Source organism: Panthera uncia, chromosome B1 (genome assembly GCF_023721935.1).
Source record: "Panthera uncia isolate 11264 chromosome B1, Puncia_PCG_1.0, whole genome shotgun sequence".
Lineage (NCBI taxonomy): Eukaryota > Metazoa > Chordata > Mammalia > Carnivora > Felidae > Panthera > Panthera uncia.
Window position 1 is genome coordinate 60,181,572 of NC_064811.1, and position 21,857 is coordinate 60,203,428.

General features: G+C 38.2%; 1 protein-coding gene across 2 annotated transcripts in view; it reads right to left on the reverse strand.

Annotated features, from left to right (window-relative positions):
- Positions 1 to 212: 212 nt before the first annotated feature.
- Positions 213 to 21,857, reverse strand: part of SDAD1 (SDA1 domain containing 1) — a 29,016-nt gene continuing 7,371 nt past the window's right edge. The window contains exons 7-23 of one of the 2 annotated variants that reach the window (XR_007457802.1): positions 20,388 to 20,445; positions 19,697 to 19,771; positions 18,197 to 18,298; positions 17,571 to 17,640; positions 16,846 to 16,949; positions 14,780 to 14,837; positions 13,640 to 13,698; positions 12,966 to 13,042; positions 12,698 to 12,795; positions 12,320 to 12,396; positions 11,723 to 11,849; positions 10,356 to 10,450; positions 10,030 to 10,220; positions 9,836 to 9,920; positions 7,915 to 8,076; positions 7,274 to 7,454; positions 213 to 4,084 (exon numbers count right to left, since the gene is read on the reverse strand). Coding sequence is in view for 1 of the 2 variants with exons in the window: in XM_049630654.1 (XP_049486611.1) it covers positions 4,037 to 4,084; positions 7,915 to 8,076; positions 9,836 to 9,920; positions 10,030 to 10,220; positions 10,356 to 10,450; positions 11,723 to 11,849; positions 12,320 to 12,396; positions 12,698 to 12,795; positions 12,966 to 13,042; positions 13,640 to 13,698; positions 14,780 to 14,837; positions 16,846 to 16,949; positions 17,571 to 17,640; positions 18,197 to 18,298; positions 19,697 to 19,771; positions 20,388 to 20,445 (1,486 nt within the window). In the remaining variant the exon portion in view is untranslated. The remainder of the gene's footprint in view (positions 4,085 to 7,273; positions 7,455 to 7,914; positions 8,077 to 9,835; positions 9,921 to 10,029; positions 10,221 to 10,355; positions 10,451 to 11,722; positions 11,850 to 12,319; positions 12,397 to 12,697; positions 12,796 to 12,965; positions 13,043 to 13,639; positions 13,699 to 14,779; positions 14,838 to 16,845; positions 16,950 to 17,570; positions 17,641 to 18,196; positions 18,299 to 19,696; positions 19,772 to 20,387; positions 20,446 to 21,857) is intronic. The other variant, XM_049630654.1, reaches the window with a different exon arrangement.

Genomic DNA, 21,857 nt, shown 5'->3' on the forward strand with positions numbered 1-21,857 from the left:
ACAAGCAGGAGAGGGGCAGAGAGAGAGGAGACAGAGGATCCAAAGCAGGCTCTGCACTGACAGCAGAGAGACTGATGTGGGGCTTGAACTCATGAATGGTGAGATAATGACCTGAGCTGAAGTCTGACACTCAATTGACTGATCCCCCCCAGGCACCCCATCTACATTTTTTTTTTTTTAATTAAAAAAAAAATTTTTTTTTTAACGTTTATTTTTGAGACAGAGAGACAGAGCATGAACGGGGGAGGGTCAGAGAGAGGGAGACACAGAATCTGAAACAGGCTCCAGGCTCTGAGCTGTCAGCACAGAGCCCGACGCGGGGCTCGAACTCACGGACCGTGAGATCATGACCTGAGCCGAAGTCGGCCGCTTAACGGACTGAGCCACCCAGGCGCCCCCCCATCTACATTTTTAAATAAGTACTGACCAAAGACTGTACTAGGAGAGAAAACTTTATTTCCTTATAAAAGAGAAAAGGCTCCATGTCAGTGCCTTACTTTTCTATTCATTTTCAAGATCTTTAAAAAAAATCTCATAAAATACATTCTAAAAAAAAAAAAAAAAAGAATTTTTATTTTTATTTTTATACAATGAAAGAATGTCACTTGGTAGAACTTTATTATCCTTGGTAACACAGTTTAAATATGCTTATCTAAAATAGTTTGAAGAACAGAATATTCTAATTAAATATTCTGATTAATTCTGAGTCACCATGTGACACTTTAAGTAGATTATAAATTCTCAAAGAATTAGAATATGAGGTAATGAAAACAAAGTTTATGTTAACTATAACCTTCAAGAAATTATATACCACTTTTTTTTAATCTTTAGTTTTGAGAGAGAGAGAGAGATACAGAGTGCGAGTGGGGGAGGGGCAGAGAGAGAGGGAGACACAGAATCCGAAGCAAGCTCCAGGCTCTGAGCTGTCAGCACAGAGCCCAGACGCGGGGCTCGAACTCACGGACCGTGAGATCATGACCTGAGCCGAAGTCGGCCGCTTAACCAACTGCACCACCCAGGCGCCCCTATACCACCTTTTAAACTGTAACTTTTCCTTTATGATTCAGTAATTTATTTCTTATTGCTTTCCTGTTCATCATAAGCATCAGTTTGTTAGCAAATAGCCTTTCACCCTCCTGCCACCTGAACTTCCCCCTTTTTAGGATGCCCTCAGCCCTATGCTGTGCCTTTTTTGATAGTTCCATAAGCAGCTTGCATTAGATAGTCATTTTGTAAGCCTATTTCCTTAATCGGATCAAAGGTTTCTACATGGCACAAACATTGTGTTTGCCACCCATACCTCATGCATTTTACATTTTTTATATTTCAAACAAACTCTCCCCAAAATGGATGAATGGTAAAATAAATATTTATAGCAACTGTAATTGTTGTTTCATTTCAAGATTAAGCCAAAAATAAAAATAAAAACTTAATATCTATCTTTGATGAGAAATTTACCGAATGCTTATTCTGTGGCAAATATGCTAAGTGCTTGTAACATTCTCAAAATTGTCAAAACAATGAGGTGGGTGGTATTATACTTAGAGAAAACTGACAGGGAATAAATCATGTATTCAAATATTTGCTTGAGCACCTAACATACTGTGCACTGAACCAGCACTGGGATATGGCAGAGAACAGATTCTGCCTTTCGTGTAACTTGCTGAGATCACATGCAAAATATATCAGTATTCTAGATTTATACATCACTTTATATACATAGTATGAGCTTGGAAATGGGAGTTCATCCCTGAAATGGATCCATTCTTAGTACTGACAAAAAACTGACATTGAAAAGTTGAGGCTCAGACTCTGATGACCTCTTCAAGGTCAAAATGACTCTGGAAGGTCACTCTGCCTTCATGGACAGCATTGAACCTTGTAAGAATCTGATCTTCAGGTTCACAGAAAATATTCTCAAGGTAAAATTTACAAAATAAAAGGAATCAGATAGAATTAAGATACTTTGGGATTAGAGAAATAAGACTTTCACCTTTTTTTTTTTTAATGTTTATTTATTTTTGAGAGAGACATTTTTTTAAATGTTTATTTATTTTGAGAGAGGCTCTGTGGCACAGAGCCCAACGCGGGGCTCAAACCCACAAACCATGAGATCATGACCTGAGCCGAAGTTGGACGCTTAACTGACTGAGCCACCCAGGCGCCCCAAGACTTGCACCTTTTTAAACCAGGTATTTTTCTGTCTTGCATATAAACCTCAGTTAAGAGCAGGGTGAAGACACAATAGATAAGAAGTCAGAGCACAGAATGGATGTTTTGGCCTCCCGGCCTCTACGTTGGGTAGGAAAATCCAGAAGGATGAAACTTCCAGGCACAATCACAAGTCATGCAGCAAAGCTGTGAACCCTAACTGCTATGACAGTTTGAATTTTTTTTTTAAGTTTATTTATTTGAGAGAGACAGAGAGAGAGAGAATCTCTGCTGACAGCGCAGAGCCTGGGAGGGGCTCAAACTCACAAACCATGAGGCCACGACCTGAGCTGACATCTAGAGTCAGACACTTAACTGACTAAGCCACCCAGGTGACCCAGCCATTTTGAATTTTATTTACCTCTCTGGAGCTAGACACATGAGGAGACACCCAGTTCAAAAGTGCAAAGAAAAAGAAAGAAGGAAGGAAGGAAGGAAGGAAGGATGGAAGGGAGGGAGGAAGGAAGGAAAGGAGGAAGGAAGGAGAGTTAGAGATAGAAAAAAAGAGAAAGAAAGAAAGAGAAAGAGAAAAAGAAAGTGAGAAAGAGAGCAGTTTCAGGTCTGATATATTCAAATTTGGACTGGACACTTCCTGTCAAACACTGAAGCTGCCAAAGTTGACTCTGAGAGCCCCTCTCACCAGGCCAGTACAATTTGATCATTAAACTTCAAGATTTTCACAACTATCTCCAGTGACCTGGGGCATCTTTGGGGAAGGTCACGGAATTTCTTCCAAATAAAACCAAAAGTGAACTCAGAAAGTGAACAAGAGAAGTGGTTTTAGAAGCTACTTTCTAATTCTGGGTGGGCAGAAAATTGTCTTTTATTCTAAAGTAACATAGAACAATTTTCTCATCTACCACATCTTCCTATCTAAGAAATCTGAGGCAAAGGCACCAAACTATTTCCAAATGCAACAACTTGCAGAGAGAGACTGACCAGGGCTCTGTGTCCCCTGCAATCTACTCAAACATGCCCAGGGAAGGGAGACCAACACAGCACTCAACACACACAACGGAACCTATCTGACATTAGGAACCTTTTGCTGAGACAAAGCACAGTAGGCTGAAAATATTACAGCATGATGGCAGGCTAAAGAAACCAATCTGATTTCTTTTTCCTCTGTGGCGGCTCAAATGACAAACTAAAAAAACACTCCAAGATTACTATTTAGACTTAAGGCAATTTAAAAAGCGAGGTCTTAACCAAAAAGCCTATACCTGGCATTCAAAAAAATACTTACAGTTTTTTGGATGGACTAAAAGAGCTAAATTGTCTACATAAAATCTGTACAGCAAGGACCTGTTTTCAGCAGGTAAGCCTATATACAAGTAAGAATCTCTTACTCTTGTAACATTGTCCTGTTTTAAGAGAAAATGTAACTCCCATGCCCTGCAGAGTCCTCTATGACCCCAGAGAAGCAGGGACCTATCTCTACTAGAGAACTATTTACACTGCGCTATAAATACACATACAACACACATCGGCCCCCTCCTATGTCCCAAATAGGCTGTGAATGCCTTCTGTGAGGGGTTATGGCTCATTCATTTTTATATCTACAATGACAGTAGGCACAAAACATTTTTTTTTTTGCATGAATGCCAAATGGAAATGAGTTTACACCACCACCACTACTGTTTACATTTCAAACATTCCCACCATTCCCCATCTCCAAAACAATAATGCCAAGTTGCTACCAAGTTTACTGTGTTTTTCACAATACAGTACTTTGGGACTTTTTAATGTAAACAATCATTCTTGATTAATTTTCAAAATAACGATACAAATGTAGCATTTTTCTTGGAATGGAAAACTTGCTTGGAGGTTACTTCATTCTTTTTCTCTTTTTCAAAAGTGCATCTCGTAATGCCAGCTGTAACATAAGAAAAAATATCTAAACATGGGAACTCTTGGGTACCCCATTATACTAATTTGGTTATATGGAGATGTACAACAATGGACTCCGGTCAACAAATCCTCCTGAGATGATTAAGTGTGTGTGTGTCTTGGGTGTGTGATACATACTATTTCACGAACTCTCAAGCACTATTCTTTGGTTCCTAGAAATTTTTAAGATGTCTTTTGAATTTCAACAAGGTATGTGTTTTTGTTTGTTTGCTTTTATTAAAGCATGTTTGGGGGGTGGAAGTTACTCTACATCTTAAACGTTCAAGCTTTTTGGATTTTATGATTTTAAGGTATTGACTCCTTGCCTTTATTTATATCTGGGTCTTGGAATGTCTTTGTAGATAGAAGAGATCGAGGACAGATACTGAAGGTAGAAAAATTAACAAGTTCATTTTAGCCTAACTTTCATGGCTGAGGAGGTATTTCTCAGACTCATCTGTCTTATAGTCTCATCTGTAAAATATAAAATATAAGATCACAGTACCTGCTCATATTGTTGCACACTGAGTAACAGAGTTAAAAAATGGAAAGCTCTACAGTAAGAACTGTACATTAGCTAATGATGTTGTTGTAACCCAAGGTTACACGGACTTAATTCTGCTCATTAAACTTCGTAATAAAGCACAGGCTACTCGCTATTCTCACACGTATCTCAGTTTCCTTCTCCCTTCAAATGCCATCATTTGAAAAGTATATTCTCCCTCCTCTTCCTTTACCTTTCCTAAGGCTTCACTGGAAGATCCATCCTCCCCTCTTTCTCTGCCATGTGTTTCACCTGCCTTTTCTATTCTCACCTCTTTTTTACATATTCTATGAGAATATTCTAAAAATTTACAGGAAGACCTCATGTACACTTTCAAGCCATGTAAGATCCCTTTATTTAGAATAAAATATCACCAAGGGACAGAAGGGGTATGAAATGTGATGCTCCGTTCCCAGAGGAAGCTTGAGTGTGTAAGATAATAGAATATACATATTGGTCTCTGCCCCTCGTTCCTGGCATAGAGCTCCTCAAACTTTGGTAATTTCCTAAGTGATAAGAGCATCTCGTTTTAATATTTGTTTTTGACCCTCTCCCTGACACACAGCTCCCCAAACCCCTGTAAATTCCTAAGTGATAAGAGCCCTAGGAGCATCTTTTGTTCTAATGAGGGAACTAGGTGGGCTCCTGGATGGGGGCTGGTCCAAGAAAGACCAAGCCATGATTAGAAACTTGGAATTTTCAGGGCTCCTGGGTGGCTCAGTCAGGTAAGCAGCCAACTGCAGCTTGGGTCATGGTCTTGTAGTTTCGTGAGTTAGAGTCCCGCATCGGACTCTGTGCTGACAGCTCAGAGCCTGGAGCCTCCTTGGATTCTGTGTCTCCCTCTCTCTCTGCCCCTTTCCCAGTAATGCTCTGTCTTCTTTCAAAAATAAATAAACATTAAAAAAAAAAAAATACCTTGGCATTTTCAGCAATCCCTGCCCTCCCAACATACAAACTTCTCCAGAGAAGAGAAAGAGGCTAGGTACAGAATGAATAATCAATCATAGCTATGTGGTGAAGCCTTCAAAAAAAAAACCCTGTAGTGTGAGGTTCTGACAGCTTCCAGGCTGGCGAACACATTCACACCAGGAGGGAGATGTACCCCAACTCCACAGGGACAGAAGCTTCTGCATTTGGGGCCCTCCCAGACCCTGCCCTATGTATCTCTTCATCTGGCTATTCATCTGTATCCTTTATCATATACTTTAATAAACTGGTAAACTTAAGTAACGGTTTTCCTGAGTCCTGAAAGCAGCTGTAGCAAATTAATCAAACCCAAGGAGGAGGTGACTAGTCAGAAACACTGGGCTTGAGACTGGTTTCTGAAGTGTGTGCATGTATGCATGTATGCATGCACGAGGTGGGGGAGGAACACTTGGGGAGGTGGTGAGTATAGTCTCATGGGGCTGAGCCCTTAACCTGTGGGATCTGACACTATTTCTAGGAAAACAATGTCAGAATTGAGTTAAATTGTAGGAAACTAGCCAGTACTGCAGAGAACTGCTTGTGTGGGGGAAAAAAAAATCACCACATATTTGGTGACCATAAATGTTAGAAGTGTTCTGTGTGAGTAGAAAAAAAACACACACAAAAGGTAAACTGAACTGAGCTTTTCTATTTTAGGGTCACAGGTCAGTTTTGGAGATGCTCTGAAGTTGCACTGCCCAATACAGTAACCCCTAACTGCATGTGGCTTTTGGACATTTGAAAAATAGCCAGTCCAAACTGAGATGTGCCACAAGTGTAAGACACACACTGGATATCAATTAGTTCAAAAACAAGAAGGTATAGTATCTCACTCATAATTTTTATATTGATTACATACTGAAATGATACTATTTCAGATATATTAGGTTAAATAAGATCTATTACTAAAATTAATTTCACCTTTTTCTTTTTACTTTTTTATTTTAAAATTATACATGTGGTCTGTATTGAGTTTCTATTGGGCAGTGCTGGTCTAGACTGAAGGAGAGAATAAGAAAATTAGGAACCTAGAGTTAAGTTTTATAACAGAGAGACCTTGAAAAAAATATAGAGCAAGGACACATAAACAGAAATTCAGATTAATTTTCGGTTCCAAATGGCAAGAAAATGGGAGAACAAGGAAAAAACATTCTTGAACCAACAAGTGCATATGTCCAATGAACTCTTAAATAAAAAATTCTTTAGTCTTTGAGAGAGGAGCTTCATGACTCAAGAGGTGCTAGCAAGGAACAAAACAAGGCTTCCAAATCAAGGCTTCCAAATCATGCCAAAAAAGGCTCAGTAAAACAACAGAGGAAGTAAGAAGCAGGGGAACACTGTCACAAAATGTAGCAAGGTCACAAAAACTGCATAATGAAAGAAGGAACAAACCATGGTGCAACTCAGTGATTCTATTTCCTCGACCCTCAAATCTTACAAAGGTCTGCTGAAGGATAAGCTAATCGACTGAATCAATTCAACCATGAATTTAAATTGAATTGGCAAAATTCAGGTATTTATAATCTGAAACTGCACCTTTCTTTTCACCTTGATTTCAACAACCTCTATTCAAAATGCTGGCACTTTGTTATTTACATGATGTTGTTGGACATAGTTTAGAACTAGAAAGATTAAATAAGCAGATAGGTAGATTTTAAATGGCACCTTAATTCAGTTGCTACTGCCTGGGTGGCCGCACAAATGAAACACTGCCCTGGAAAGCTGCCCATTAACATGTCGGTCTGGCACGCTCATCTTTGGCTAGCAACTTAGGAACACTTGTTTCGTCCTAACTTGATTTCCTGGTGATCCTTCAGAATATATTTTAAATATACTCTGGTACACCCTCCGTAGAGAAAGAGACGAAAACATGAATTTGTTTTATTATAGCAAATAAAATAAGCAAGGCAACTGAGTCACACAGGACTACATATAAAAGACCCCAAATGGATAAAATGAAATCCCCAAAACCTGTAAACAAAAGTTTTGCAAAAGGGCACATTAGGAAGGATCTTGATATTACGTTTCACAGATGCAATGTCAAGAATTTTAGCATAGGGATGATCTTACGGGCCATCTAGCTTCCACTCCTGCAGTTACAGAGGAGGAAAACAGACTCTCCTTTGGTCACACAGCTGAATCTCAGCCAAGTGAGGTGTAGGATTTACATGCCCTGACCACTTGTCACCTCTCCATGTTCTCTAATAATGCTCCCCATTAATCCTAACACAAGGTCCTAAAAGGCACAACTCTGTTTTGAGTAAAGAAGTGTTATTCTAACCAATCAAGCTTCAAGTTGAACTCACCTGCTTTTCTCGGAAGGAACGTTTGTTCTTTGACCGGACATTATGGCTATACCGCGTCATCATGAAGTTCTTCTGTTTTTTCTTCTCTTTATTTGTGGAACTAGAAAATGGGTTCATTTTGGTTTTCTTCCTCACAAATTCTTTTCGGTCTGTCTTCCCAGCCTATTAGCATACACAAAAAAACACTTCAAGAGTTATCTAATCCCCATATGTGTCTCCTCCGTGCCAGGCACTCTCCTGGGTGCCAAGGACAAAAAAGATTGATGTAACTCAGTCCTTGCTCTCCAGTGACTCAGTCCAGGGGAGAAATGACCATCATATATTGTAATGGGGCAAGGGAAGCTCAGTAGAAGAAAAGGTCATAATTCAGCTGGTCAGGTCAGAGAAGCTTCCTAGAAAGGGAGACGGGTAAACTGTTTATTATAGGATCAAGGCATTCATGGTGGGAGAAAGGAGGGGAAGGGTAGAGCATTTCAGGAAGGAGGGATAGAATACGAAAAGGTGGGGAAGAAAGAACATGGATGTTTTTTTTTTTTTCAGTTAAAAAGTTGTATTTTGTTTTTTTATAAATAACATTTAAAAAATATTTTTTAATGTTTATTTTTTTTCCAATATATGAAATTTATTGTCAAATTGGTTTCCATACAACACCCAGTGCTCATCCCAAAAGGTGCCCTCCTCAATACCCATCACCCACCCTCCCCTCCCTCCCACCCCCCCATCAACCCTCAGTTTGTTCTGTTTTTAACAGTCTCTTTCTTATGCTTTGGCTCTCTCCCACTCTAACCTCTTTTTTTTTTTTTCCTTCCCCTCCCCCATGGGTTTCTGTTAAGTTTCTCAGGATCCACATAAGAGTGAAAACATAAGGTATCTGTCTTTCTCTGTATGGCTTACTTCACTTAGCATCACACTCTCCAGTTCCATCCACGTTGCTACAAAAGGCCATATTTCATTCTTTCTCATTGCCACGTAGTATTCCATTGTGTATATAAACCACAATTTCTTTATCCATTCATCAGTTGATGGACATTTAGACTCTTTCCATAATTTGGCTATTGCTGAGAGTGCTGCTATAAACACTGGAGTACAAGTGCCCCTATGCATCAGTACTCCTGTATCCCTCGGGTAAATTCCTAGCAGTGCTATTGCTGGGTCATAGGGTAGGTCGATTTTTAATTTTCTGAGGAACCTCCACACTGTTTTCCAGAGTGGCTGCACCAATTTGCATTCCCACCAACAGTGCAATAGGGTTCCCGTTTCTCCACATCCTCTCCAGCATCTATAGTCTCCTGATTTGTTCATTTTGGCCACTCTGACTGGTGTGAGGTGATATCTGAGTGTGGTTTTGATTTGTATTTCTCTGATAAGGAGCGACGTTGAGCATCTTTTCATGTGCCTGTTGGCCATCCGGATGTCTTCTTTAGAGAAGTGTCTATTAAGAACTTGGATTTTTAAACTTATCTAATCAGGTTTCAGTACAAATGGGATGAATGCACAGGGTGACGTGGAACCAGTATGGGATGGTGCCTAAAACAAATGTATAGAAAAGAAAGCGGAAATAGTAGGCAGTAGGAAATGTTGGAAATGTGCCATCATAGCCACAGCACTTGCCGGAGGCTTTTCATTAGTGACTATTAAACATTTCCCCTGCTTTCCTAATAGCTTGGATGCCTCCCAGATACCAGAACACGTACTATTGCCTTTCTGTATTCTACATCTTGTTTTTGATTGTGGTTACATGGTTATCTAGTTGTTAAAACTCATCTAACAGAACACCAAATATCTGTGCATTTTACTCTACGTTAATTATACCTTTATTTAAAACATCAAAATAAAACACTGCCGTTCTGTGGCTATTCACTTTATTTAATTTTTCAGCTTATTTGCTTTTTGTTTGAAGGGAATGATATGCCTCACTTACCATTGCCGTTGCTAGTCTTGTCTCCTTGTCAGACTTTGGTTTTTTATGAAGGCGTTCAATGTCCCGAAGAGAAAGTAACTCACCCCTGAGGTGAAGAACAAATACAATATGAAACAAGGGTGGAACTCCTTTCCCTAACACTTTCATCGTCACATGAGCTGACTGAAGAAGACTTGGTGTATGTGTCGTTTTACCTGGGCTCCTCATCACTATCTATTTCAATGTGTTTCCTCTTTTGGGCCTTCCCTGGTGCAGCGTCAAGTTCTTTCCTCATTTGGGCCATGCGGATTTTCTGGAAGTCTTCCTGAGTTAAAACTCGGCTAGTGCTAACGGCCGCAGCTTTGGCTCTCCGCTCATCCATGGGCATGCTGTTGAGCTTCTTGGACTTGAAAACACACAACAAAGGTTTAAAGAGCTACTAGCTCAAGTGAGAGCTTAGAACCCCAACAAGGCCCACCATGAATCAGGTGTTAATAAACATCCAAGTGATGTACTTGCACAAGGTAATTTTAGGACTTACGATTTCTTGCTGTTCTTCATCAGAAGAGTGGTGCACATCAACCCACTCACCATCGGCATCTGCCTCCTCACTGAGACTGGTGGTCTCCCACCCATCTGTGTGAGAAGCAGCACACTGTTAGTACTCAGGGGGAGTTGAAATAAATCAAGCAAAAGTAAGGTAATCAAAGTCAGTGGAGTTCTACTGACCAAGAATCAAGCAATATTTATTGTTAAATAAGCCACATCAATTTAATTACTTTATGGAATGCATAATAAACATTGACCATGATCTACCATGAGCTAAAATCTTATAATCATTTACCTCTCACAACTCAACAGAAGAGGAACAGACCATACAAGTTACCTGCCCCGAGCCACACTGCTAGAAAACACAGTCTACGATGAAATGAAAATCATGTCTAACTGTAGAGTCCATGATCTTTCCACCAACCCATGTCCATCAAAATTGCACCTGTACATTTATCTTGGCCACACAGCAAGTATCTGACAACTCATCTAAGCATATTTATATATGTTTTTTTGAAACTAGTGAGCAACAATCATTCAGACAACTGAAGTCATAGACTCTGGATGTGAAGGAACCTGGTAGATACCTCAATGAAGAGATATTAGTTCTTAATGGAGTCACAGTAAGCTTTCAAAATCACAGACACTTGCAATTTTTCAGTTGTTCCCCATTAGAGTGTCTCAGCTCTTTGGTATAGCATATATACAACCACACCCGATAAGACCCCAATTCTATGTCTAGTCTGGTATCTTGCTATATCCCACCCTGTATCCTACATTAATAACAGTTTCCTAAATACTTCAGGGCTTTGCTCATGCAGAGCTATTTATGAAAAGCCTTCAAGAGCAGGAACCATATCATTCTTCTTCATATTGACAGTGGCTAGCTCCCAAGTAACGCTTTAAAAAGTTTTGTTAATGTAACAAATGAACTAACAGGAAGAAGATGGAACTCTAGCAACCAAGGTAATAAACACTAACTCTGGAAATTAAGTATTCTTCAAAAAGTTCACCAAGCGTTCTTTACCAAGGAGTCTTGGAGGACTGTTTATGACTAACCTTCATTATTTTTTTCTAGGCAAAAACCCAAAAGCCATTATCGTTCCCAAGTGCCCTGCATGATCTTGATAAGGAGCAGCTTCCCTGGAGGATATGAACAGACATCTACACTATAATGTAAGTTTCCTAAGTGCAGGAACGATGGATGCCCTTTGATCCCCAATGCTTGTAACAGTGCTTAGCACATAGTCCTTGCTCAATAAATATCTGCTGAATGAGTGTTCAATCAACATAAAGATTTCAAGGTCAATACAGTACAGGAGTGATTTTATCCTGGAAAATGGTAAAATGAAAATGAACCTTCATCGTTTTCAGCATTCTCTTCTTTTTCAACTTCTAGAACTTCTGCTCCTGGAATGTAATCTTTAGCATCTAATTCTCCATATTCTTGCACTCTTGCTTCTATGGAGGCCTCTGTAGGCTTACCCTAAAGGAAAGGAAATTGTTTTTAATAAGGTTCTTAGAAGGGCACTCAGGTGGCTTAATCATTTAAGTGTCTCTTAATTTCCGCTCAGGTCATGATCTCACGGTTGTCAGATTGGGTTCCAAGTTGGGTTCTGCACTGACTGCACAGGGCCTGCTTGGGCTTCTCTCTTTCTCTTTCTCTCTCTCTCTCTCTCTCTCTCTCTGCCCTTCTACACATACATGGTCTCTCTCAAAATAAATAAATAAACTTATAAATATATATTTAAAAAAAGAGTCAGCATCAAAGAGCACATACCAACTACAAAATATTTAAGACAATGGTATTCAATCAATTGTATTCTGAGCTTAAAGAATACAATTAACCAATACTCATAGCCGAAGCATCACAAACACTAAAACTCATCCTGTAGGAAATTATTCTCCCCTTCTAAGACCCTGACCTTTAGATCGACATATGCATATTTCACCTACCCGGAATTTCTTTTGCAACATCTGAGGATTCAGTGTTCGGAAGAGCTGAATCAAAGTTCTAGCAGACATCATCACATCTGTAAAATAACACCTTTAATTAGAAACTCCAGAGCGGGGTGGCTCAGTCGGTTAAGCATCCGACTCTTGATTTCAGCTTAGGTCATGATCTCATGACTCACAGATTGAGTCCTATGTCAGTGCAGAGCCTGCTTGAGATTCTCTCTCCCTCTCGCTGCCCTCCCCCACTCACATGTGAGAGCATGTGCTCTCTCAAAAATAAATAATCATTTTTTAAAAAAGAAAACTCCAGAGCAAAGAGGCTACTGAGAAAAAAGAGTCACTCGATATTTGATCTACAGAGAATAACATGCAACTTACTCTTATCTTTGTGTGTTTTATACTGAGCCAGGTCTTGGAGAAGTTCTTCAGTCATGGCTAGAGGACATCGAGCTGTTATCTCTTTTATAGCATTGATTCTAGAAAAGGAAAATGAATTTAAAAAACCCAAACAGCAATCACAGATGGGTCAGTCTAAGGTTTCCTAAAAAAGACCAAATCAAAGGTACAGAAGTTGGGTTTTATAGGGCTTCTAGGGCCAACCGTACATTGAAAACATACCCACTTCCTGCAGGCACGTTCTACATACCCTACTGTCATGACCTCCCCAGAGTTCTTGTCGGTGACAAAATTGTTGGCCACAGTCATGAGCAATGACTGAATGATCTGAATTGGGAAAAAAAGGAAAGATGAGAGCTGATAAAATGTCTCCACCAACTCAAACACTTGAGGATTAAGGGACAACAGACGATTCACAGTGAAAAACCAGTCTTCCATCTTCATTTTGGGAGTAGGAAGGAATCAAGACTGAGGAAGACAGATAAAAGTACGTTGGGTTTCAGGCTTCTTGGTTATCCTCAGATTAAATTTTGCTCCCCTTCAATATTATTTTCCAATATGGATTTAAAAAATTGTTTTGACCCAGGACAATTCAATGCTATTTTTATCAAAGAAAGGAATGATCAGCTTTGAAAAATATTCACTATAAATTTATTGGTAACTCTTGATCTCCCAAGATTTGGCAATTAAAGTCAGAATTCTCAACAACTTCTCTAAAACAAACTTTGCTCTTCTATAGTAAAAATTTTTTTTCAGTTTCTATAACTAAACTTCTGTATTTATCTCCTTAAGAGTTAGTGTCTCTTCTTCTCACTTTGAAGAAAAGTGACACAGGGGAGCAATAATCTCTGTGGGAATAGCCACCATGATATACTTAATAGTGGCACTGCTATGCAGACAGAAATAAGGTTTAAGAGTTCTCACCTCTGGGGGTACTAAGTGATGAGATGCTTGGGCAGCAAACAGAAGAATCTTTGTTACCTCTAAAAATGTAAGAGATCAGAAAGATCATAGTCAGTTTATTGCTCTGCCTCTCAGGACTAAGAGCAAACATGGGAAGCATATTCTGGCCCTTAATGCTACTGCTAAGTCTAGCTGGAACGCCCAACCCTCAGGTGTCTGCATGGCTCACTCTTTCACTTCCGTCAGGTCCTTGCTCAACTGCTGCCTTATCAAAATGTCTTTCCAGACATAATCTAATTAGAATCTACCGCAGTGCTCCCTATTATCTTAACTCTGCTTTCTTTTTACTCAAAAGACTTATCTTCACTTGGACACTGGACACATAGTACTCTCTGGATCTCCCTCCAGAATGCAAGCTCTACAAAGGTGAGGGCACTCTTTCATGCTCACTGTGAAATTCTGAGTGTCTAACTCAGTGCCCAGATTAGAAATCACTAAATGAATGAATGACTACGAACATAAATACATACACACACTCTCTTTGAAAGGGGCAGGCAGTATAAATTAGGCAAAAGAAAGAAGTGAGATGAATCCTAATTTGCCATGTATTTGCCTGGTCTTTTTTATTTCTATACTTTGCAGGATTGAAGTGAGGATCTGATGAGATGCTGTATGTAAAGCACTTTGCACAGTGCGTAGCACGGCACTGAGCTTGGCTCAGGTTAGATGTTCAACAAATGCTGGCTTCCTTCTTATCTTGGTTTAAGTTTAAAGGCAAAACAACCATCTCTTCTTTCCTGCTCTTATGTTGTTTTTATGTGCAAATATAGGAGGGCAATGATAACAATAAGATAAAATCCTGATATCTGTTACAAAGTTACAGTAGAAGGTCAGATTTCTTTTCTCACAATTTTCTACCTGAGTATTCATGGTATTACAAAAAGACTTGCTTTAAGAATCCAGTTTTTTGTTTTCCAAAAATAACTTTATTAAGTTGATGAGAACAATGAACCCACAGCAGATTGTGGGAAAGAAAACATAGGGGTTTCTCTCTCCTTCTCTGAAACACACTCCTAATTCTTTAATAATTCCAGAACAAAAGACTGGGATGGCTACTCTAACCCAAGGCCTCCAAAGGAAAATGGCAAGTGGGAGGCTTACCTCTTTGGTGGGGCTGCAGAAATCTTTGCACAAAGGGATAGAAGTTGAAGAGAAAAAGCTGCAGAAAGAATGCACTGACTTTAATATTTACGTTAACTGCAGCTGTAGAGTTTCATTTCTCCCTAACACAATTTTATCATCACGTTCAACTAACTGGGGATCATTTTTTACTTTTGATTTTTCTCAACAAGCATTCATGCCCCAAGACGATTTGACGTGCTGTATTACCCAAGGAAAGGGAGCCTATGCTGCTATCCTCATTATATCAAGAAAGAAGAAAGTATATGCAGAATAAACCAGAGGAGGGGAAAAGTCAACCCAATGTAACATTCTTCTACTTTTAAAACTGGTGTGGCTGCAGAACGAATTTTTTTTAAGTCTTCAAAGATAAAGAGGATTACCAGAAGGAAAAGCAATGATATTAAGGCTTCAAAGTAAGGGATAAAATAGTAATTCAAATCTGAATAGTGCCTGGTATAATTTCATCACCCAAACCCTACAGTTCTCATTTTATTACCGGACACCAGTCCAATAACACTGGAGGAATTACTCTGAGATCTATATTTTAGGGAGAAAGCACTAGCACTCTGGAGTCTACCTAAATGAAAGTGACAGGATCTAGTTATTAAAGCAACTGTATTCTTTTTTTAAAAAACAGCAGTACAGTTCACAAGCAATATTATATTAGTTTCAGGTGTACAACATAGTGATTTGATATTTAAATATATGAAAAAATGTTCACCAAACCAGCTGTAATCTTGAACTTCAGGAAGAGAAACTATGGAGATGGACTGCTCTTTCTCAAAGTTCATCATATCAGAATAAATTAATTAATTTTTTCTATTTAGCCACAGAGCAAAACCAAGACTGGACAAGTAACAAGGAAGATTTACGTTCAATATAAAAATGGACGCTCAATTACAGTCAGTTGTGAAACTCTAGTTATCATTTCTATCAAACCATGCTTAAGTTACACATCACCTCTGCTTTCCGACCAAGCTCAAATTCAGGTCTGACAGGAAATTTCTGCACAAACATAACATAAATTGACCTGGTAATCCTGCTGTTGGACTATAGCTCATGGAGAAAAAGCATTCTATTCACTAAAATGTTAAGTCTTAGGAAAAGGGAACAAGTGCTTTCATTCATGGGTACTTTCATCTTTAACAATGTATGTCGACACTGCTAGATTTTCAGTAAACCTGTTTTACTTTTTTTTCCTTAAAAAAAAAAAAAACTTTTTGAAGAAAGTAACACATCCCATGATGTAGAGAGCAGTACATCTCAAGAGCAAAATGATAGGCAACAACCTCAATGGCCATTTCTTCAGTGGTCTAACTTTTTGGAAATCTCTCCTTTTCTACAACAGCAGTCTATGAGTATGTGTGAAGTTTCCATGTGTATACCATATGTATGTATGTATGTGTGTGTGTGTGTGTGTGTGTATATATATATATATATAAAATGTGTGTGTGTACACATATATGTGTGCATATGTATAAATGTGTGTGTGTGTATAGATCTATACACACAATATATATGTGTATGTGTGTGTGTATGTATGTGTGTGTGTGTGTGTGTGTATAGATCCACACACACAATACCACCAAGGAGCTCCTGTAATTTAATTCAGTATGAAATAAATGACAAGAGAATTCAACTCTGCAAACATGACAACCTCCTTACCAGAGTGGTCTGAAAGTCAGGAAAGCTATAAAGAGGTAAACAAACTGCTAAATGTAGTAATAATCAATAAAAATATCCAGTTTACGTTGGCTCAGAAAAATGTATATGCAAAACAAATAGTAGAAACACAGAACACAAAACAGTCTGTCCATAAACTGAATATATGTACAATTTAACATCCGTACTTACTGATAAGAAAACAAAATGATAAAAACAGCTACTTTCAGAGTGAAAGATTTTATTCTTCTGTAAATTATATGGGTTTAAGTGGTTTTAAGAGATAAAAGTAAGCCACAGTTCTACCTTAATGGCTTTCCTTTTACCATGAATGATTCTACTTCTAATATTCACCAAAATGAGAAACATAATGGAATGCAAACCTCGTGAATTCCCACCAATCTGGAGATGAGGTTCATGAGCATCATTTTCACCTCAAACCTCTCCTTAGAGCTCTCTAGCTGCTTTAGTAGTTTTTCTGCAAAATCTGGAAAGGAGAGTGTCAGAGAAGTCCACTGTAAGTCCACAGTCTATACAACATTGTCTAACAGGTGTAGAGAAAGGTAGCGGTTAGATCAGTGACTGGTACAGTTGAACCTGAGAACACTCTGCTAAACCAGGATGGTAAGAACAGCAGTATGACGGAAGGTGAAGAGATTCACACACAGGTGAATATACTGTCAATGGTGCTCAAAGTCAAGTCTTAAGTCCCCCAAATTTTAGCATCAACATCTTGAATGACTGTTTGGAGCTCCACTTAACAGTTCGCTAGAGCGTGCCTCCCAAAGCGTGGTCTGCAGACCAGCAGTAGTGGGTCCACCTGGTAGCTTGCTAGAAACACAGAATCTCAGGCCCCACCCTAGACCTACTAAATCAGAATCTGCACCAACAAAAGACTATCAATTTTTCATTTAGTCAAGTACAATGTCCTAGCGCTATGTTGTTGTTAAAGACATGAAGCAAAGAGCTATTCTTCCACATTGGCTATATCCAACCAGTAACAACTAAACAATTACTGATTGTCTAGTAAGTGCCAGGGATCTTATATTCCCTGGTAACAGGCAGAGATAAGGCCAAAAAGGAACTTGGGAAGTCATAATTATAATACCTTGGGGATCATGAATCAAATGAATAGCTGAAAAGTTAAACACCTCTGGTTTTTTCTTCTTTTTTTGTTTCTGCAATAAAGTGAGAGGAAAAACATTTACATTACATCAGACTATTGGGGGCGGGGAACCCACAACAAATCTGTTCCAAAAACCTTTCTTTCAACTAGAACAAAAGGTGGTTTTTATCTTTTAACATTAAACCTCAGGAATGTTCCAGCAAATAGCACCTGTTAAGACTTAAAGGAATTTAGAAATATAAACAAAAAAACACAGAAGGGCCAAATTAATGAGTTTTCAGAATAACCAAATATAACAAAATTTAAAATGTATTTTATTTGTGTACTCTCCTGAGAAGGTAAGTTTAGCAAAAATACCCTAATATAGGTCATCTTGCTTAGGACAAGTGAAAAGTGAATTTAAGCAAATTAATTTATTCAAGGTATAGATTTTGCTAGAGTTGAAAACATTTAGTCACCTAAAAAACTAGTACTTAAAAATTCATTACACATTTCTAAGTCTTTCAGAAATGCTATTTCTTCGTTTCAAATTCTTAACAGCTTCCATTAAAAACCCCATATTCTATAGTCTAATCACTCCTACCACATTTTCCAGGTATGAGTCTCACCTTGAGCACTTTCATAGCCTTTTCCAACCTTTTCTTGTTTTTGGAACTTTTTTTCCCTGTGGCATATTGCACTAGCAGGTCTCTTGCTGTTGGTCCTTCATCCTGAAGAAGAGACTACTTTGTAAACAAGGAAAATCTGCACAGAAGAAAATGGTAAACCTTTCAAAGACTTCTGTGTACTTATGCTCTGCAACCACTATAAAAAATGAGCATGACTTAAAATTCAATAAAAAGTATCTGCTCATGTGTACAAACAGGTACATACAAAGATTTTCACTGCAACACTTATTTTTGCTTTTATATTTTGCTTTCAATTTTATCAAAGTATAGAATACAACTTTGTTTTTAATTGAAAGAAATTGGAAATAATATCATGAGGAAAATGCTTAAGCTATAATACATTCATATTCTGAAATATGTGAAGGTTAAAACAATGAGGTAGATCTGTATGTACTTAGAAGATCTAAATGCATCAGTATATCTATATATATGACACAAAGAAAGCAGTTGCAGAGTAATATATATGTTATTTATGTATATTTCAAAGACCTAATATACACATAAGACAATACACACACATCCTTATATAAATACACAGGAAACAGGATGGTTATCTGTGAAGATGGAACTAGGAAGTGGAAATAAGACAAGGTTAAGAAAACTTTTATTGTATCTAGAAACTTGTATTGTATCTAGAATTGTATCCGAAATCTTTTACAATAAGAATATATTGTTCATACATTACTTAATAAAATAATTAAATGAATTAAAAGATCTTATTATAAATTCCAGTATTCTTATTACCAAAATGCTAAAATGGGAAAGGGTATTTTTTCTTAGAATTTCTCCTTTTTGATTTTAATAAAAAAATATTAAGTTTATTTATTCATTTTGAGAGAGCGAGTGAGTGCGCAACCAAGTGAGGGAGGGACAGAGAGGGAGAGAGAGAATCTTAAGCAGCCTCCACTCTGTTAATGCAGAGCCCAATGTGGGGCTGGAACTCACAAACCGTGAGATCACGATCTGAGCAAAAATCAAGAGTTGGACACTTAACCGACTGCACCACTCAGGCACCCCTAAAAAATATTTTTTAATAAAAAAATTTCACGACATCATAAATCTTGATTTTGCCTTTTAAAGATGCCATGATATTATTCCTCTCCTTCTCTGAATTCTCTATAATGTTGACATAATCTCAAAAAATATGCTGGCAGCAATTTCCATTCTAAGTTTATATAGTGAGATAAAGGTTAGCTTTGGAACTAAGAACAAGGCTGAATGAGTCTAACTTTTATTAGTTCTTTAGCCAATCTTAGTGAATGTAAGTGACAAATTCTAAACGATAAAATCTCAGCATGGCAGAACACAATAAAAGATAAAGGCGACATGTAAGTTTCTTTCTAACTTGAGCGGTCATGGATTTTACAATCTGTACTGAAAGCAAAAATGAAATCTGATAGACTGTAAACCTAAGAAAGCATCTACTGTTGAACGTATAACCTCAGACTCTGAGTCGCTGTCCTGTTTCTCCTCTTCATCTTTCCCAAGGAAAAATGTCAAAGCAGCAACTAATATCTAAAGACCAATCAGAGCAAAAGTCAGTGACTCACCCCAGCTTACAACAAAGAATAAATACTTTTGTTTACACATTATTCATGCACAGAACTAGGATCTGAAGGAACAAAATCAGACTGGTGGGATATGGGCTCATTTTTCTCAATTAAAACAATGTTTTAATAATGCTATTTGTCCTAAAAATATATATAATTTTAAAAAATCTTTAGATAAAAACATCCAGGCTCTACATAGTTGTTATCTTTCAAGTAGATTGCCCAGAATTTATTTCTATATCCAGCCACCAACCCACCCCCCACCACCAAAAAAGTGACATTGTAGCCCTTCTAACAGAAAGTCTAACATATTCTTAAATTTCTTTCAGCTGTGCTTTGGCCCAACAAAAGAACAGTCAAGAATTATAGGATGAAACAAAATAAACACTAAGGCATCATTTAGTACAAAGCATTTAAAGAACTCCTAACTTTATTTGCCGCCTCTAAAGGACAGATGAACCAGGGAAGCAGCCCAAGCACAAAGAGAGCATTACTAAGCACGAACTGCATGCCCTACGCTACCTCTTCCCCACACAGCCATCTCCTCCACTTTCCATCTGGAAATGACTACAGACACATACCTTAGTGACCTTAGAGAAACACGCGGTTGTTATCACATTGACAGTTTTGGCATCATTCCTGGGGTAAGACAAATGAAGGTTTTCAAAGTGAATTTTCATTCTACTGCATTTCATAGCATTGACAATGGCACAAAATAAACAATATATATTTCTTTCTTTTGTTTTTGAGAGAGAGATAGATCATGTGTGCAAACGCACGTAAGTGGGACAGGGACAGAGGGGAAGAGAAGGAGAATCTTAAGCCAGGGTCCACGCTCAACCTAGAGAATGATGGGTTCAATCCCGTGACCCTGGGATCATGACCTGGACAAAATTAAGAGCTGAATGCATAACTGAGCCACTCAGGTGCCCCTAAACAATAAAATATATTTCTGACAGGTTAGAATCCACAGTTTAAATAGTCATGGGTTACAAAGGAAGAAAAAAAAAGTCATAGATTGCTAAATGCTAAATAGTCAACCACAGGTGAACATTTAAACTTTAGCCCAGTCTTCTGTCAGAAAATTATGCAGCCATTTTTAAGATAGATTTTTTTTTGAAGAATTTTTAATGACATAGGAACCTATTTAAGATAAGTGAAATTAAAAAATGAATACAGGGGCGCTTTGGTGGCTCAGTCGGTTAAGTGTCCAACTTCGGCTCAGGTCATGATCTCATGGTTCATAAGTTCGAGCCCCACGTCAGGCTCTGTGCTGACAGCTCAGAGCCTGGAGCCTGCTTCAGATTCTGTGTCTTTCCCGCTCTCTGCCTCTCCCCTGCTTGCACTCTAAGAAATAAAATGAAAACATTTAAAAAAATAACGGTGATCATCTCTGGGTGGTGAAACTATCAAAAAATTAAAAAAAAAACCTTTCTAGCTTCTCCAATTTTTTTTTGTTGCGATGAATATTACTTTTATAGTAAAATAAAAATTAGCAAATAAGAAAAGCAAAAAACATGAATCAGGAGCAATGTATCAATAAACCAAAGTTTACAGAACATGGTATTTCATACAGAGGATAAAGTGACTTAAAAATTTTCAGAGTGGCAGAGTAGAAATAGCACAGATTTGAGAGTCTGACATCCAAGTTTTGTTTTTTTTAATGTTTATTTATTTTGTGTGAGAGAGAGCAAGTGAGTGAGTAGGGGGAAGGGGCAGAGAGAGGGAGAGCGAGAATCCCAAGCAGGCTCTGTGCTGTCAGCGCAGGGCCCAACATGGGGTTTGATCTCACAAACCATGAGATCATGACCTGAGCAGAAATCAAAAGTCAGACACTTAACTGAGCCACCCAGGTACCCCCGATATCCAGGTTTTAATTTCAGCTCTGTCCTTGGCTAGCTACTAAGCTTAAACTCTATGAACTTTAGTTTTGTTACCTGTAAAATGGGGATAATTCCAGATAAGCTGAATTATGTTATTCTAAAGGTTGAACAAGGTTAACATGAGATATAGGTGCTCAAGAAATGGCAGCCAATGTTACTAGTTATTTG